Source organism: Rhineura floridana, chromosome 9 (assembly GCF_030035675.1).
Source record: "Rhineura floridana isolate rRhiFlo1 chromosome 9, rRhiFlo1.hap2, whole genome shotgun sequence".
Lineage (NCBI taxonomy): Eukaryota > Metazoa > Chordata > Lepidosauria > Squamata > Rhineuridae > Rhineura > Rhineura floridana.
In genome coordinates, this window is record NC_084488.1 from 1,056,836 (window position 1) to 1,075,800 (window position 18,965).

General features: G+C 46.6%; 1 protein-coding gene across 1 annotated transcript in view; it reads left to right on the top strand.

The window, feature by feature from the left end:
* The window catches only part of HTT (huntingtin), a 337,153-nt gene that overhangs the window by 144,297 nt on the left and 173,891 nt on the right, over positions 1 to 18,965 (top strand). Inside the window, exons 22-24 of the mRNA XM_061584691.1 lie at positions 4,778 to 4,924; positions 15,988 to 16,108; positions 16,301 to 16,377. Of these exons, the coding sequence (XP_061440675.1) occupies positions 4,778 to 4,924; positions 15,988 to 16,108; positions 16,301 to 16,377 (345 nt within the window). The remainder of the gene's footprint in view (positions 1 to 4,777; positions 4,925 to 15,987; positions 16,109 to 16,300; positions 16,378 to 18,965) is intronic.

Sequence of the window (18,965 nt, forward strand, 5' to 3'; positions counted from 1 at the left end):
AATACATACCAGGTCTGCGCCTTCATCCAAGATCATATCATGAATGAGCGTTGTCTTGTGCGCCACAGACCTGGCGTTACACAACAGCAGTCGAAGGTCGGATGGAGTCCTGCGTCCCCCAGTTGTCTTCTGGTTTTGGACAGGCCCAGAACAGGGGATGGATATTATGCATCTATCCCTTGTTTCCCTAAACTGGAATGGCCTGCCAACCGCACCTTTCCAGGATCTGCTGCCTAGCCTTTTAATATCATGGCTCCCCACCCTCCCCACGGTACCCCCCTCCGGTCTGCACATGCCCCACTCCTTGTCCGCCAATCAGGCAGGCCCCCCACCCTTAAAACAACCCCAAAATGCCTCAAATCCAACCGACAATCTAATTCTCTGCTGCTTTTTTAAGATGTTAAAACAGCCCAGGCGCTGTCTTCATGCACAGCGTAGGGCAAGCAGAGAAGCCGGCGGCAGGTGGCAGGGTGCTACCAGTCCAGCTGCAGCTCCTACTCGCAGATCTCAGGTTGGGCCTGAGCGGCGGATCCCGCGAGAGCAGCCCTCTCCTACTCCACAAGGCGGGGTTGGCTCGCCTGCAGCCGGTGAGCCTCTTGTCTCCCGCCGCTCCCGGGCCTCCACCACGACTCTTTCCTGGCCCACACAGCAACACTCTGCCCCCTCCACCAGAGTCTCCTTTTCCTTATTGAGGAAGCGCCACGTCGTCCTTCTCCTGTATTCCACTCCTCCTCCGGAACAACCGGCGGAGGGTGCGCTGTGCCACGCTGATAGTGCTGCGGCCTTTCCCTGCTTCTTCGCTGCGGGCAAGGCCATGAGGGCCGCAGAAAATAAGGTGTGTGACGCGGGCGGCGTTGCCGTACCTGAGGTGCGGTCCAGGCTCGCCGCTCCACGCCTTCAGCCAGCTGGCTCCTCCACTCGAACAGGAGGCGCCCCAAAGCACACGCCTCACCTCCCTCAAGAGGCAAACGAGCGGCGGCAGCTGGAAGGCCGCGACAGGAGGCGCAAGCCGTCCCAAAGCAGACGCCGCCCTCCCTCAAGAGGCAATCGATCGGCGGCAGCTGAAGGGCCGCGGCAGAAATAATACTTTCTACCAGTTTTCCAGGGACAGAAGTTAAGCTAACTGGCCTGTAATTTCCAGGATCCCCTCTGGATCCCTTTTTGAAGATTGGCGTTACATTTGCCACTTTCCAGTCCTCAGGCACGGAGGAGGACCCGAGGGACAAGTTACATATTTTAGTTAGCAGATCAGCAATTTCACATTTGAGTTCTTTGAGAACTCTCGGGTGGATGCCATCCGGGCCTGGTGATTTGTCAGTTTTTATATTGTCCATTAAGCTTAGAACTTCCTCTCTCGTTACCACTATTTGTCTCAGTTCCTCAGAATCCCTTCCTGCAAATGTTAGTTCAGGTTCAGGGATCTGCCCTATATCTTCCACTGTGAAGACAGATGCAAAGAATTCATTTAGCTTCTCTGCAATCTCCTTATCGTTCTTTAGTACACCTTTGACTCCCTTATCATCCAAGGGTCCAATCGCCTCCCTAGATGGTCTCCTGCTTTGAATGTATTTATAGATTTTTGTTGTTGTTGGTTTTTATGTTCTTAGCAATGTGCTCCTCAAATTCTTTTTTAGCATCCCTTATTGTCTTCTTGCCTTTCTTTTGCCAGAGTTTGTGTTCTTTTTTATTTTCTTCATTCGGACAAGATTTCCATATTCTGAAGGAAGACTTTTTGCCTCTTCCTTGACTTTGCTCGTTAACCATGCTGGCATCTTCTTGGCCCTGGCGGTACCTTTTCTGATCTGCGGTATGCACTTCAGTTGAGCTTCTAATACAGTGTTTTTAAGCAAGTTCCAAGCATTTTCGAGTGATGTGACCCTCTGGACTTTGTTTTTCAGCTTTCTTTTTACCAATCCCCTCATTTTTGTGAAGTTTCCTCTTTTGAAGTCAAATGTGACCGTGTTGGATTTTCTTGGCAATTGGCCAGTTACATGTATGTTTAATTTAATAGCACTATGGTCACTGCTCCCAATCGGTTCGACAACACTTACATCTCACACCAGGTCCCGGTCTCCACTGAGGATTAAGTCCAGAGTTGCCATCCCTCTGGTCGGTTCCATGACCAACTGGTCTAGGGAATAATCATTTAGAATATCTAGAAATTTTGCTTCTTTGTCATGACTGGAACACATATGCGGCCAGTCTATGTCCGGGTAGTTGAAGTCACCCATTACTACCACATTTCCTAATTTGGATGCTTCCTCAATTTCATATCTCATCTCCAGGTCTCCCTGAGCATTTTGATCATGTGGACGATAGATCGTTCCCAGTATTAAATCCCTCCTGGGGCATGGTATCACCACCCACAACAATTCTGTGGAGGAGTCTGCCTCTTTTGGGGTTTCAAGGTTGCTGGATTCAATGCCTTCTTTCACGTATAGAGCGACTCTGCCACCAATACGTCCTTCCCTGTCCTTCCGATATAGTTTATATCCAGGGATAACCGTATCCCACTGGTTTTCTCCATTCCACCAGGTCTCCGTTATGCTCACTATATCAATGCTCTTCTCTAAGACCAAGCACTCCATTTCTCCCATCTTGGTTCGGAGGTTCCTAGCGTTAGCGTACAGGCACTTGTAAGCAGTGTCTCTCTTCAAGTGTCTTTGGCACTTGTGGTTTGGCCTGTGGTAATTTTGCTCTTCTGAATTTATATCCTGTGCCCCTGCTCTCACAATGCCTACTTCTAGGCCTACCCATTTTAAAATTTCATCATTTTTTGGTCTTTATCCCAGGGGGGAGGTTTACTCCGAACCGGACCTTCCTCAGCTCCTGTCGGGTTTCCCCCCTCAGTCAGTTTAAAAGCTGCTCTGCCACCTTTTTAATTTTAAGTGCCAGCAGTCTGGTTCCATTCTGGTTCAAGTGGAGCCCGTCCCTTTTGTACAGGCCCGGCTTGTCCCAAAATGTTCCCCAGTGCCTAACAAATACAAACCCTTCCACCCAACACCATCGTCTCATCCACGCATTGAGACTGCAAAGCTGTGCCTGTCTGGCTGGTCCTGCGTGTGGAACCGGTAGCATTTCAGAGAAAGCCACCTTGGAGGTCCTGGCTTTCAGCATCCTACCTAGCAACCTAAATTTTGCTTCCAGGACCTCACAGCTGCATTTCCTCATGTTGTTGGTGCCAACATGCACCACGACCACTGACTCCTCCCCAGCACTGTTTACCAAACTATCTAAATGACGGGCGATATCTGCAACCTTCGCACCAGGCAGGCAAAACACCTTGCGGTCTACACGCCCATCACACACCCCACTGTCTATGTTCCTAATGATCGAATCACCCACTACAAAGATTCCTCCACCCCCTGGAGATATGTCCTTGGCACGAGAGGATAGCTGCTCATCCCCCAAGGAATGGGTCCCTTCTAAGGGATCGTTTCCCTCTTCCTCAGCTGGATGCTCTCCTTCCCCGAGACCATCCTTCTCCATGATAGCAGGAGAACTATCATCGTTGGAGTGGGACACAGCTATTACGTCCCTGAAGGCCTCCTCCACACACCTCTTTGCCTCTCTCAGCTTTTCCAGGTCCACCACCTTGGCCTCAAGGAAATGAAGTTGTTCCTGGAGAGCCAGGAGCTCATTGCACCGAGAGCACACCCACGACTTCTGTCCAACAAGCAGATAGTCGTACATGCTGCAAGCGGTGCAAAACACTGGAAAGCCCCTACACCCCTGCTGGCTTCTTACCTGCATAGTTTTGTTTAAGGTTTATTACGTCAATGGGTTAGAAACTGTGGTTTAGTTGAGGTCAGGGAACAGACAGGCAGAGTGGGGGGCCCTGGCCTCCTCGCCCTGCTGCCGAACTCGCTCTGCTGCTTAACTCGCCTTGACACTTTGTCAGCTGGGGCCTTGATGCTTTTTCCCCTTCTCTCCGACTGTAGTTTAGCCTTGTTTGCAGTGTCCCCTGAAGCTTTCCTGCTAAGGTGGTGTTGCAAACTAGCTTTCTATAGGCTTCCTTCTCCTAGGATCTGTCTCCTAAGATATAGGTTCTTTCAGGATTTGGCTCCTAGCTCAGGGTGACCTTAGGCTGCCCTTATTACTTGTTGCTCTGAGCTGTTTTAATTCAATTAAATAATGGAATAAATGGGAGCTACTTACCCTCTTTTCGCTCTGCTGCTTAACTCACCTTGATGCTTTGTCAGCTGGGGCCTTGACGTTTCATCAGCTGGGGCTCCCTCTAGCTCGTTATAGTTTGGCAGTGCTTGTCTTGGAAAAGAAACTGCACGTCTCTGAGGACTGAAAAGCTGATGAATCATATTTCTTTAATGGATAGTTTCCAAACCTGGGATGGCACATTATGCCATGTAAAGCATGCATTCCTACAAAAGTAACCGTGTAGGAAAAGACAGAGATATCGCTATTAGAAAAGCTTCTTTGTACCAAAAAGATTGTGTTGGAGCTTAGGAGGAAGTGATATACTAATCTAAGCACACTTTTAGGAAAAATATATTGTGAGCTCAGCAAATATAACCGACATAACCTGAATGCCTTAAGGAAAGAAAAATGTTGACCATAGTAAGCTTTGTAACGAGGGATAAGATTTGAAGCATTTAAGGTTCTTCATGTTAGTCAAGGCTAAAAAAAGTAGCATTTGCCTGTTACTTTAAATGAAGATCACACTGACCTTGAAGACTAAGAAGCTTGCATATGGTCTGAATTTCACTGTTTTCTCTCTTAAGACAACCTACAATGTAGCCTTCCTTTCTCTTTATTTCAGACTGGTTCCAAGGCTGTTCTATAATTGTGATCAAGGGCAAGCTGATCCGATAGTAGCAGTGGCAAGGGAGCAAAGCAGTGTCTATCTAAAACTGCTAATGCATGAAACTCAACCTGCTTCTCATTTTGCAGTAAGCGCTATTACCAGGTAGAGTTATGCTTTATTGTCTCCACGTTTGGCAAGAAAACCATCTGAGTCAAATTTGTAAATAATAATCTGGGCCCCATTTCTTTAAAGCATTAAACACAGTGTTAATTTTGAGAGTAGCTCCTTTTACTTTTAACCAAGGATATTTGGGGGCTTACAGATGGAACGGGAACTGCCTCAATGGAGAGGCTGGCGGAGGCAGTCTGCGGGCTGACTGCGCGTCCCCTTCCTTCAATGCTCCTTGGGACCTCATCCTCATCTGACTCCTTCCTGAGCTAACTCCTCTTGCCCCCCTCCATGCGCTATCTCCCTCCACCCCCTGGGCTTGGGCTTGTCCGGGTAAGTGTCATGGAACTCCCTCACCAAGTCCGGCACATGAACATTGTTGGCTGATTCCCACGAACTCGCCGTCTTTTCAGTGAATCAAGTGTTGAAGCTGCCCTCGACACTCCTGCGAGTCCAAAATCTGCTCCACTTCATATTCCTCTTGCCCATTCGCCACAATGGGGGGTGGAGGCACCTCTGGCATTCTGTGGGGATCTGGAGCATGTTCAAGAGTAAGCAGGGAACAATGAAACACTGGGTGTATTTTGAAGGAAGGAGGCAGCCTCAGACGAAAAGCCACTGGATTGATCTGAGCCTCCACCTCAAAGGGGCCCACCTTATGATCTTCTAACTTACGGCAGCGCCCCCATGTAGCCAGGTAACGTGTGGATAGCCACACCCTGTCTCCCACACTCATTACGGGCCCCTCCTGTTGATGTTGATCTGTAACTCTCTTATAGTTTGCCTTCGCCCTCTCTAACTGTTCCTTTAACAGCTGCTGCATTGCCTGGAGCTCTTGCACAAAGTCCTCAGCTGCTGGAACAGAGGGGCTGCCATGTGGGGTGGCTAATGTTCTGGGTGGTATCCCAGGTTGGTGAAGAATGGAGTCTGTTGTGTGGTAGTACGCACTGCGTTGTTGTAAGCAAACTCCGCTAAGGGCAAAAAGGACACCCAGTTGTTCTGCTGGTAGTTGACATAACAGCAGATATATTGCTCTAACGTGACATTCACTCTCTCAGTCGCACCGTCTGTCTGTGGGTGATGAGTTGACAACAGTCTCAGTTCGCTGTGCAGCAGTTGCCACAAGGTGTGCCAAAACCAAGCCGTAAACTGTGTCCGAAACTAAACTGTCTGGGAGGCCGTGCAACCTGTACACCTGCTGCACATACACTCGAGCCGTGTCTTGTGCTTTTGGGAGTCCCATGCATGGAATGAAAGGAGCCATTTTAGTAAAAGTATCCACCAACAACAAAAACACCGTTGTCTTCCCCTGTAAGGAGGGAAGGTGAGTGAAGAAGTCCATAGTTACCATCTGCCAAGGACCCTGGGGGGTAGGAAGTGGCTCTAAGAGTCCTGCTGGCTGCCCCATGACGTGTTTAGGTCTGACACACGTGGGGCAGAACTGAACGTAGTGCTCCACTTCCCCCTTGATCCGAGACCACCAAAACTCCCTCGCAACTGAAAAGTGCCCAGCAGTGGGGTGTCCTATCCAGAGTCGATACCAGGAGACTGAGACGCTGGTGCAAGTAAATGTCGTTTTATTAGAGTAGTGGATACATCAAAAGCAATGCGCTTCATAGAAAACCCTATATTAACTCACTAGGAATCCCTAACTACACTCTTGGCATGCTCTGTGACGTAAGAAGAAAGTTGACTCAACACCCCCCTCCATACTCAGCAGACTTATATAGGGAACGTTTTTGAGCGCAGTCTCTCACTCCTTTGCACACCCGCCCCCTGCCCGGGCTTTTCCCGCCACCAAGAGCAAGGTGAGGGGGGGGCAAGCCTCCATGGGCTCATCAGACGAAACAGGGTCCGGGAAGTCCAGGGCTGAGAAGTGTCAGGCGTCTCTAAGTTACTGCAGGACGAAGGGGGTAGGGTTACTGCTAATTCACGGCTTAGTGAAGGAGGAGTTACTGTTCTTTCGGAATCCTCCCCTAAGTGATCCGTTGGGATGGTTGAAGGCTGAGCGCTGTCCCCAAGGGGGGCTGGGTCACCCGTGGGAATTGGCGGAGCATCTAACACTCCTTTCCCGAATGTCTGGAATAGACACAACAACTGGATCTTCTGCGCCTTCTGGCAGTTGAGGCGTCTGCAACTCCTGCCTTCCCCCTCCCTGCCCTTCCAGAGAGAGCTGGGGCTCGACATGGGGGAGTCATGGCACTGATGCAGGACCTTGGCTCTCACTTCCCTAGGGGGCACGTACATAGCGTCATGTAGCACTCCGCACTCCCAGTAGGCTGCTCTTCTAACTGAGTGCTTCTCCTGGACAAACGGATCTTGTTCTTGCACCAACCTCAGATCCTCCACCCAGGAGTCCTGGCATACCCCTGCCACCATCTTCTCAAGGGGTATGATCAGTTGTGGCGGTCTCGGAGTCGGATTCTCCAGGTATTCCGGTTTGCGGGACAGGGCATCTGCCCGCTTATTCTGTACCTGAGTAATGTAATGGATCTTGAAATGGAAGCAAGCGAAGAACTGCACTCAGTGCACCTGCCTCTGGTTCAGCTTACGGGCAGTGTGGAGGCTCTTCAGGTTCCAATAGTCAGTGCTCACCTCAGTCTTGTGCTGTGCTCCTTCCAAAAGGTTTCTCCTAGTTTTGAACACATCCCGAATGGCCAGCAACTCCTTTTCCCACACGGTGTAGTTTTTCTCTGAACTTGTCAACTTTCACGGAAAGTAAGCACATGGTCTCAGACCCCCCCTCCTGTGCTGCTGGTAAAAACACCACTCCGATGGCCATGTTTGACACATCTGTCTCCACCACAAAGGGGCGTGCTGGGTTCGCATGTTGCAGTATAGACTCCGAGGCGAAGTGCACCTTCAGCTCTTTGAAGGCTGCTTGTGCGGCGTCAGTCTAGTGGAAGGGACCCAGTCTTTTCAGGCAGTCCATGGGGGCGCAGTTTTGTAAGAATAATTAGCAATGGACCGATGGTAGTAGTTGGCAATCCCAGGAACTGCTGAGTGTCTTTCTTAGTTTTGGGTGGCTGCCATGTGAGGATGCGGTGAACCTTTCCTGGGTCCATCTCCACCCCGGTGGGGGAAATGCAATACCCCAAAAAGTCCAGCATGGTCAGGTCAAAGCCGCACTTCTCCAGCTTGGCATAAAGAACGATGCTCCCTGAGACGTAGCACTGCACGTACGTGTTCCTCATGTTCCCCTGGGGAGTCCGAATAGATGAGGATATCATCCAGATACACAATCATGAACTGGTCCAAATAGTCTCTAAATATGTCATTCATGAAGCTGGAAGACTCCTGGTGACTGACATAGTCCAAAAGGCATGACCAGGTACTCAAACTGTCTATAATCTGCCTTTAACACTGTCTTCCAGTCTTCCCCCTCCTTTATTCATACCAGACTGTAAGCTCCCCTCAAATCCAGCTTGGTATAAATCTTGGCCAACCGCAGTCGCTCCAGCATCTCTGTGATGAGCGGCAGGGGGTAGCTGTTGGGAATGGTTATCTTATTCAACTCTCAGTAGTCATTACACGGGCATAGCTCTCCGTTCTTCTTAACACACAGCAAAGCTGGAGACTGGGAGGGTCGAATGAAGCCCCTCTTTAGGTTAGTTTCCAGGAATTCCCTTAGAACTGCCAGCTCTTGTTCCGACAAGGAGTAAATCCGCCCTACAGGGATGCGTGTCCCTGGCATCAGATTTATGGCGCAGTGGTATGGTTGGGGGGGGGTTCAACTGGTTGGCTTCCTTTTTGTCAAACACATCCCAGTATTCCTCATACTTGTCCGGAAGGATGACTTCCTCCTGTAGTATGACTCCAGCCACAACATCAGGGGGGGGGCTTCTTCCATAGTTGGCAGTGCTGATGGCAATATCTCGAGGTAAACACCACCACTTCTTCATCCCAGAAAATTGTAGGGTTGTGCTGAACCAACCAGGGCATCCCCAATACCACTGGGAAGCGAGGCAGGGAAGCTACGTAGAATGACCCAGGATTTCCATTTCTAGCGTCTCCATTGCCCTGGTGACAGTTCCTGACTGGTCTCGACGGACAAGGGCTGCTCAAGCATTTGGGTGGGCATGCCATGCTCCTGAGCGAAATCCCAATCCCTGAAACTTTATAAACTCCACTGTCAATCATGGCGTTGACCTGGATACTTCACCCCAAAGGAAGAGTCAGTCGAACCAGCAGGTGAAGGGTGGGCTGTTATGGGAGGCATTGCTGTCAAGGCTGCAGCGTCTGCTTCGCTCCCAACTCTTTGGCCTCTAGGAGAGCTGGGATTTGAAGTTTTCCTGCACCAGAGCTTTTTCTTGCTTGGAGGGTCATCCTCGGGCCAGGTGCTCCCCTTTCCTGCAGTGTAGACATAACCCCTCCCTCCTGCTCTTCTCCTCTGACAGACGTGGTGTAGCCCCTCTGATTTGCATGGGCTCCACCCCTGGCCAAGTCGATGTTCCCATGCTAGGTGGGAAACGGATGCGAGGGAGAGATGTGGGAGCCTGAGAGCGTGGAAATTCCTCCCTGTGCTCCAGGCAGCGACCTTCCGTCTGACTGTCTATCTGCAATCATAACTGGATCAGCCCTGCCAGGCTGCCGGGTGGGGAGGTGCGTGCCAATTGTCCAGCACCTCCGCACTAAGCCCATTGCTGTAGAAGTACATCAAAGCCAGGTCATTGTATTCCACCTCCTGGTCTAAAGAAGCAAAACGTTAGTATAGGTTGCCATGGAGCCCTTCCCCTGCTTCAAGGTTCCTAGCTGGCAGGTGACTGTTTCCTTACACTGAGGGTCATGAAACATCTCGGTCCTGGCTGCGATGAAGGCGGTATATTGACCCAGGACAGGGTAGTTTCTTACAAGATACGAGGTAGCCCACTTGGTTGCTTCTCCTTCCAAGAGGCTGATGATAAATGCCACCTTCACATCATCATTCGGAAACTCATCCTAACATACACGTATGTATAGTTCACACTGGGCAAGGAACGTGGTGGACTGGTCACTCTGGCAGAAACAAAAGGGAACAGCACCAAACAAAGGGCAGGAAAGAGAGAGAAGCTCTGGTGCTACATGAAATTTATTGTGAGCTCGACGCGTTTCGGAACTTGTCCTTCTTCAGGAGCTACAAACATTAAAACAGACTCAAATCAATATAGTGGAGACAACACTGTGGTCTTAAACATAAACAGAATATAATATTTTAGAGACCACACTCCATATGACTCATTTTACAAACATTTAGAAGACATAATAAAAAATTTAAAATGTTGTCATTATATTATATCCTTAAACTTTGACATAACACTGACACCTTAAAAAAATGTACTGCGTGACTCAAAAGGGACAGAATCTTGTGCTAGCCGTGGCAAAACAGCTTCAACATAACACTCTCAACCCCTCCCCCAAAAAACAGAAGGGAATGGCCCTGTACTGACCTGTGCAGTTATGTTTTTCTCTTTACTCTGTCAAGCAATGCACATTCTGTGAACAGGCCCAAACTAAACACAAACTGAACTCAAATGCTGATAGTATCCATAGGGTATGTGTAAATCAGCTCAGCTGTGCAATCACTGTGCTTGCAGATTGTACTGGTCCGGCTGATACTTACAGTGACTGACTGGCAAGCACAATGGTTACAGAGAGTCAGCCAAGTTTCATAAAGACCCTTGGTTTTGATATTATTTAAACTCAGAGAAATCCAACTCCTCATTTAACCCTAAAGGTACCAGACTTTTCAAGGAGATGATCCAAAATAACTCCCTCCTGCTGAGTAGTCTGTTATAACCCACAACTCTTTCAATGGCCCAAAATGTTATATTGTTTGCCTTGTGTTGTTTCTCAACAAAATGTCTAACCAACAGAGCACCCATTCTTTGATGTCTTAAATTGCACAGATGTCCCCCAATTCTAAGTTTTAATGGTCTCAATGTCTTCCCAACATAAATCCGATTGCAGGGGCAGGAAATGAGGTAAATGACTCCTGCAGAGTTACAGGTCAAGAAATCTTGGATATAAATGTGCTTTCCAGTGTTGGGATTGGCAAAGAATTTTTTCTTTGAGTAAATCTGCAGTATGAACAGTGGCCACATGGATGGTGTCCTGTTGGATTAGATGTGTAAAAAATCATTGGTTGATGCTTGTTAACACCGCTCCTTGCATGCTCTGTGTGGATCAACCATTCCTTAAGATTTCTTGTTCTTTTGAATGCTACCATAGGGCAAGGAACGTGGCGGACTGGTCACTCTGGCCACCATAGCGAGGAGGTAGTCCCACTGGCACTTTGACTCGGATGGGTGGTGCAGGTGCCGGTACCATGCCTCCTTGGGGTTCAGGGCTCGAAGGTTTTGATTCTTGAGTTGGAGTTTCTGTGTTACTGCCTGGAGATTCTAGACTTCGGCGTACAGGGCTTCTATGGTTCCTTAAAGTCCCCCTTTGGCAGCGGTGCTAGCCTCCATGGTGTTGGTCATGGGAGCGTTGGTGAAGGGAGGTGATGGTTGATTCAAGCTGTCCTGCCCAGAGCCCGAGACACGAGACGGAGGTGAGGCTTGATTTAATTCTCTTTTTATTATTGTGATGGTTAATCCAAGGCAGTGCACTTCATAAACCTGTCTACTCTAGCACGCTACTGTCATGGCCCCTTCGGAGGACTCTTCAGACGAGGACGACTCAGGAGTAACAGCCACAGACCCAGAAGGGGAAACTGAGGAAACTCCTGAAAATGCAGCTTCTACTCCACCTCAGCTGGAGAGCGTCCAAGATACAGCTGAAGCTCTTCAGCCCGAATCAGGTAGTGGCCAGGAGGCTCTCCTCCCACCTGCAGAGCGGAGGCGACAGAAAGTCAGGCAGCAGAGGGGCCGGCCTGTCCATTTAAGGCTGGCACGCTTGCAGAAGCCAGAGGGATGATTGTTCCCACCTGTCTGCAGAGGTGTTCTTTAAAAGACAGACCCTGACTTCAGCATGTTGCTGACTACAACGTCGGGCGTGACCTCCACATGAAACGTAGTTCGCAGTCTCCAGACCCTTTGGACTGAACCCCTGGCTTCCCCACCTCAACGACGCTTACAGACACTGCTACTGGTACAGTTGCTAGAGGCATTCCTTTCTCCAGCCGGCTCCTGTTACCTGCTGGCCTTGGCAGATTTGTGACCTAGCTAGCTGCCGGTCCTTAGTTACAGCCCAGCTCCCAGCCCCGAAGCTGACACTACTTTCCCTAGCTAAGCTACCTAAACAGTCTCTGCAGCATGAGCGGAGAGCTGAATCAGCACTGAAGCCTAGGTGGGCACCTGCTTAAGTAGGGAAGGTCTTTGCTCGTAAACGGCGGGTCCTCTGAAGTTCCACCTTCTGAAGGTCCTTTTTCTCGTGCCATCTCGCATGGGGTGGGGGTAGGGCGAGCCTCCAATGGCTCATCTGACAACGGGGCTTTGCTAGGTGACAGCTCGACTTCAGGGAGCGGGAAGCTGGTTGGCAGGGAAGTGTTTGAAGTGCTAGGCAGGGATTCTGGCAGGGGCATGGTTGGCACACACAAGGGGTTGCTTCCCAATAGCTCAAGCGTGGGACTCTCAGGCAAAGCGGAAACTGCTTTGACGGAGGGGCTGACTGAGGGAGTCTGTGGGCTGACTGCGTTTCCCCTTCCTTCAAAGCTCCCAGGGACCTCATCCTCATCTGACTCCTCTCCCTGAGCTAACTGCTCTTGTGCCTAGGGCACAACAGTTCGTCAGCTTCCTCATCAACTCCCTATCTCCCAACTCCCCACTGTCAAAACTCCCCTACCTTTTTCTGACAGTTAACGCCCGCTATCTAGAACCTCCAACTATAGTCTGCTGTCACCCACACCAATCAGAATGACTTTTCCTGATCCAGGCCTTGCCTAATAAATTCTCCCTCTTTCGTGATCGTCTCCCTCTTTTCTCTGTCAGAACCTGTCACCAAGCATCTACTGCTAAACAAGCATGTAATGTAGTAACAGTATAAGGCCTCTAACTTTTGCAGTCAGAGAATATTTTTTCTTTAAAACACAATCATAAACAGACATATGTGCAGCATTTGCCCACAGTGCACTACAGATTAAATTAAGTTACTGTTTTATGGATGCGGGGCTTTCTTCATGGCTAACTTGCAGGAATAAAAACTTTTAATTACCAAAACAAAGTTACAAAAACAAATTCCAACACAATAAAAGTACATTGTTTTCCAATAATAAATACAAAATAAAAACAAAACCGCAGAAATTAGTCAATTTCTCCCTCATACAACATTAATTTTTCAGTTTCTGTGATTTTGACAAGTTAAATCAACCATTTTCTAATCGAGTAACCTTCATAGCTTATAGTAATTTTTCTGATTGTATTCTTTCCCTGTGATGATTATCTTTAAGAGTGGAATTGCCAACCTGGCACCTGTGGATGCCAGGTTGGTGGCCTTTATTGGTTTTTTTGGGGGGGGGGTTGGGGTGAAAAATTGTTTGGGATTTTGGGGGGGATATCTTTGTTTAAAATGGCAGGCATGTCCATCTGTAGAGGGACATTTCTGAATGTCTGTCTATAGGGTGCTCACGTATGCTTGGTATATATGTGTTTGATTGAAAGAGATGCACTAAGGCAGAGAGTGGGGGAGAAATGTATGTGTGGGGTATTTTTCTGTGTGTGTATTTGAAGGAGGGAGGGAGGGAAGGAGATATATATATTTGGTTAGTGAGAGGGTGTGTGTGTCCGTGAGTGTGTGTGTGAGATAAAGAGAGAGAAGGGGAAAGTATGTTTTTGTGTGTGTGGACTGTGTAGTCTGCCAGAGAGAGAGAGAGAGAGATGAATGGCTGGGTAAATGTGAAATATATGGGTATGAGAGAGATGCATGTGTGTCCATAGTCTATATGTGTACACTGAGAGTGTGCGTGTGCTGTGAGTGTAGTATGGCTACCTTGTATATTTTTTCTGGCACTTAGGAATGTTCCCTATTATTAGACAACAACAGCATTTTGTGTGTGTGTAAATGAAAATTGTGTGATCTCCACAGTTATGACCAGTAGGACATAAGTGACTTCCCACGAGAAGCATGAGGTTGTCTGGGGTACGAAAGCAGCAATGATTGTACTATCTCTAATTTTGTGTTATACCATGCCCCCCACAACAACCATTTTGTGTTATGGTGTGCTCCCATGGCAGCCATTTTGTGACTGGTGCCCACAACACTTTCTCAAAATTTCAGATGTGCCCAGTGGTCCAAAAAGATTGGCGACCTCTGCTTTAAGGCATAGTTGTGTCATCCTAATTTTTTTCTGCATTGGTTAACATCTTAAAGTGCTGTGTTTGAAGTTTGATGTGATGTAGTTTGAACCAACTCCTGGAGTTTATTTGAGATGCTATTATGGTTCACTGCTTGACCCAATTCTAAAAAGATGTCATGTTTTTTAAAACAATATTTTGTATTACATTTTATCAATTTTTATCTTCTCTTTCAGTCTAGATTAGATTCACAAGGTGGCTTACAATGAAATCAAATTAATACTTAATGAACAGTTCCTGTGTCATAGTTAGATATGTGGTCTTAGTTATCTTTTGCAAGAACACAGGCTGGGGTCTCTAAGTTAACAGATGTGAATGAGGAAACCTTTTTCTTGTTCTTTATCTTAGAAAAAACATTTGACTACTGATACCAGGATGGATAAGGAATTATAGATTCATCTCTCTTGGAAGCTTAACCTCCCAGCTGGTGACCCTTAATTATCCGGGGCAGAGATACAATTTCTGGGAGCTGAGCAAGGCGGGACAAAAATTATGTTCGAAAGAATATTCTTTTCCATTGCATTCCAGATGTTATCACACATGGTTTGGTTAGGATAGCATACAAAAGGGTAACAAAGAGCTACAACATAGGTAGCTGGGCATCTGAGCAGTGAGAATACGGAGGACACGAGACAAAAACATAACTGTTTTTGTAAGTAGTTGCATGGGCAAGAAGCCACCAGCTACATATATAGCATCTGAGCAAAGAAACAAATAAAAATATGGCATACATTTATTTATTTTTATTATATTTATATCCCACCCTTCTTCCCAAAAGGAGCCCAGGTCAGCAAATAACAAGTGATAAAACAATAAAAACAGCTTAAAAACTATTCCGGTACTGTTGCAGACTCAGATAAAGGTCTCTACTTCAAAGGCTTGGTGGAAGAGAAAGGTATTCCATAGGTGCCAAAAAGACAACGCAGATGGCACCTCTGTCATTTTTAAGGGGAGGGAATGCTAAAGGTAGATGCTACAATACTAAACTGTGCACAACAGACCTCCTGATAAGATGGTATCTGCAGGAAGTCCTCAGCTGCAGAATGCAGTGAGCAACAGGGTTTTTAAGTGGCGAGACAATGCTTCGGGTAACTGGTGTTATATAGGGTTTTATACGCCAAAACTAGCACCTTGAATTTAGCCTGGTATGTAATTGCCAGCCAGTGTAATTCTTTTAGCAGCAGCACAACATGTTGGTGACATCGTGCCTGAGCAGTTGAACCACTGCATATTGCACCAGCTGCAGCTTGTGGGCCAACCTCAAGGGCAGCTCCATGTAGAGTGCTTTACAGTAATCCAGCCTGAAGGTTTACCAGTGCATGGACAACACTGAATGCCATCTTCTGTATGTTATTTTTTTCATACTTTGTAGTTGATGATATTTCTTATGGTGGGTCCACAGTGTCGGTCCAGAATCCTTGTTAGGTCCATTCCTCTCTAAAAGCCTTTCCCAATCTGATGTCTTCCAGATGTTGTTAGGTTGCAACCCTCATCATCCTTGCACATTGGCTGTTCTGTCTGGGACTATTGGATGTTGTAATTCAAAATATTTGGAGGGCTCAAGCTTGAGAAAAGCTGCTGTAGAGTAAGATAGTCACTTTGAAAAACCCTTCTGGGTATAGCTAACGAACAAACCGGGGAATATACATTAAGGATAAGAAAAATGCTGATATAATGCAAATTGGTGAAGATCATAAACTATATTTAATTTTTGCCTCATTAAACAAGGTACTATTCAACTTTTTTTTAGAAAAGATAATGCATATTTATCGTTTGCTTGTTTTTTAGAACATACAGAGGATATAGTATGCTGTTAAATTCAACAGATGTCACAATGGAAAATAACCTTTCTAGAGTTATTTCTGCAGTTTCCCATGCCTTGACAACATCAACATCAAGATCTCTAACAGTGAGTTTGTCCAATGTAGTCATGATTTGAGAGATACACCAGTTGTGTTTCTAAACGTATTAAGATCATTTTTACTCCTTCTATGTATATCACATTTATATATCAAGAATATATCAAGGTGGGAATGCTGTGTCATGTTCCATATTTCCCCATGTTGTTGATAGTAATGTATTTTCTGTTTGGGGTTTTCAGTTTGGCTGCTGTGAAGCTTTATGTCTTCTGTCCTCATCGTTTCCAGCTTGCACTTGGAATGGAGGATGGCACTGTGGGTATGTTTCTTCCTCCAGTATACAACCTGCTAAACTTCATGTTTATAAAAAAAGAGGACAGTCATTCAGGTATCCAAAAGTTCTGCTTTAGCTTGTTTGCCATTGAACCTACTGAGAAGGAAATTTCAAAATTAGTGGGATAGGCTGTCAAATCAAAGTCTAGAAAGTCTGATTTAAAAAAAAATGTTTCATTTAACAGTGTACAAAAGTGGAAGAACCAAAACATTTTCTAATGAAGATGAGTAAGAGGTCTCCCATGACCTTTATGGTGGCCCTGCCTGACAGGTGGGAAGCAAGGTCTCATATTAGGACTGTGCTGATTCTGGTTATTTTTTCTCCATTATGCCTCTATGTTTATTTTTATTTTGACTTCTTTCCCTTTGCAACATGTACTAGTAAGGGGTAGGGATGGATGGGCTGCATTTTGGGCCTAGTCCTTGGAGAACTTTGGCTTCTATGGTGTGGAGTTGGGAGTGTTCTCTCTGCCGCGACAACCTTGATCCCAGTCTGCTTGATCCCACCTTCCCTTTGATCCTTGCACTCATTCCTGCATTCCTTCCTCCACACTGGGCTGAAACAGTGAAGTAAGGGAGGAAGAGTCTCCACTGATTCTTAGATCACACGATGTTGCCTCATTGCCTTCCCTACTATACTTGAGTTTCTTTGGACACAGCTCTGGCACCCTTAACCTCTCTTATAGTGAGGGCCCAAGGCTCTGATCCTTCTTCATCTCTTTCTAGGGGGGCTGGAAGATCCAAGAAAAGTGTACATTGCAGAGTTCCTTTTTTTCTGTCAGGAGAGTCAGCAACTTCTGAGGTTATCTAGCTGTTCCCAAAAGGATTCTAGCAGACCAGACCAGATGCCTCTCATTGTGGGATGTGAGCCTTCACCTCATGCATAACAGGTCCCCTAATCTGTTGCATAAATCTAGTGATTTTGCCCTTAGAATGGAAGGGAAGATACTGATCATGATAACCCACAGACTGTGCATTGGACCCGCCATCATGGTGAGCAGGCAACTTGGGCTGCAGTCATGCATGGGTGCACAAAGCAATGGCCAGAAGCACAAGCCCCATACTCCGAAAAATGCCCATCCCTCACTGTGGTCTGGGGCAGGAACAAAGACACTGCAGATACAGGAGGCGTATGCACTGCTAGAAAAAATAAATCCTCCAGAGCATTTACTACAATAACAGGTGGCGACAAACCAACACCTGGAACACGTCAAAGGCTCAGAGCGATGAGGCCAAAACTCAAGGTGCTGAGGTGATCCCACCCAAACTGTGAGCAGTGAGATTTGCCTGTGCTGCTGCACCTGAAAGCAAAAAGATCATTCAGATATGACCAGCGAAGACACTAAAGCAATAAACAATCTCACCCAATTCATACAGGGTTGCTACAGGACAGGAAATCATGCTGCACACCTTAGGATGCTAACAAGGCGCTGCAAGAGTAAAAAATATGCTCCCAGAGAGGTCACAGTACACACATGAGACCCGTCAAAACAGGCTTGCAGCCTCCCAGAACACTTCATGAATCTAAATGTAGTTTAAATAAATAAATAAATAAATGTGCATAGATTTTTTAAACATACTTTCAACAGCTGGGGAGGAGGAGCAGGTCAGAACTACAATGCATGGGAAGAGGGAAAGTCTCCTTTTAATAATTCTCCCCTAGATTTCTTAACTGTATTTTGTGTATTTTTAAAGTATTTTAATTTTTTTAAATTTTTGTGTGTTTTTATTGTGAACCACTCTGACTGCCCTATTTTAGGATAGAAGGGTGGGAAAGAAATATTTTAATAAACAAACAAATAAATGTATAGCTAGCCATTAGTGAAAATGAGATTCTGACAATGAAGGAGAAAACCCTGTGAGGGGAAAAAAACAAACGAAAAGCAACAAACTAGGGATAGGAGGTGATAGCTAGGCTAAAGAGGGATAACAGGAACAAATAAAGAAAAACACTTGTCCAGCTCCCCAAAATAAAGACTAAGTTGTGAAGAGCAGAGGTGTAACCAAACCTAATCTGACCTCAGGCAGGCTTGGTGTGGAGGTGGGATGGCTCCTCCCCCTGGAGAGGAGGCAAAAGACTGACATTTATTTACCCTACTTGATCCACCAGTTGATGCTGCCATCCAATCCTAAGAAATATCCTCCAGCATAATCTGTAAAATAGTATCTTCTCAATCAGTCATAATCAAGTTGCTTGGTAATATCTGAGGATTTCTCTTATGAACAGGAGAGTAAGCTCTCAACAGAAAAGGCAAGAGGCAGAAGGACAATACTTCTCCACGATGATCTCCAATACCAAGTTTTAAAACTCAGAGACATCAAGCTGCCTGAAAGCTCCTCTAAAGCTTTTGTCTTTAGATCCTTTTTTCTATTCTCCCATTTTCTTGGTGGTGTTCACATTTATTTTACTGGTATATATATAATCTAGTACTTTGGTTAGAACCAGCAAGGGAAAAAGGCTCTCCTCTCCTCATTTATTAAAAAATCTTGGACATGCTGAAAGGCCCACTTATGTATGCTCTTTTTCTTCCCCCATTTTAAAATGTTTTCTCAAACTTGCCGATGAGAGTAGAC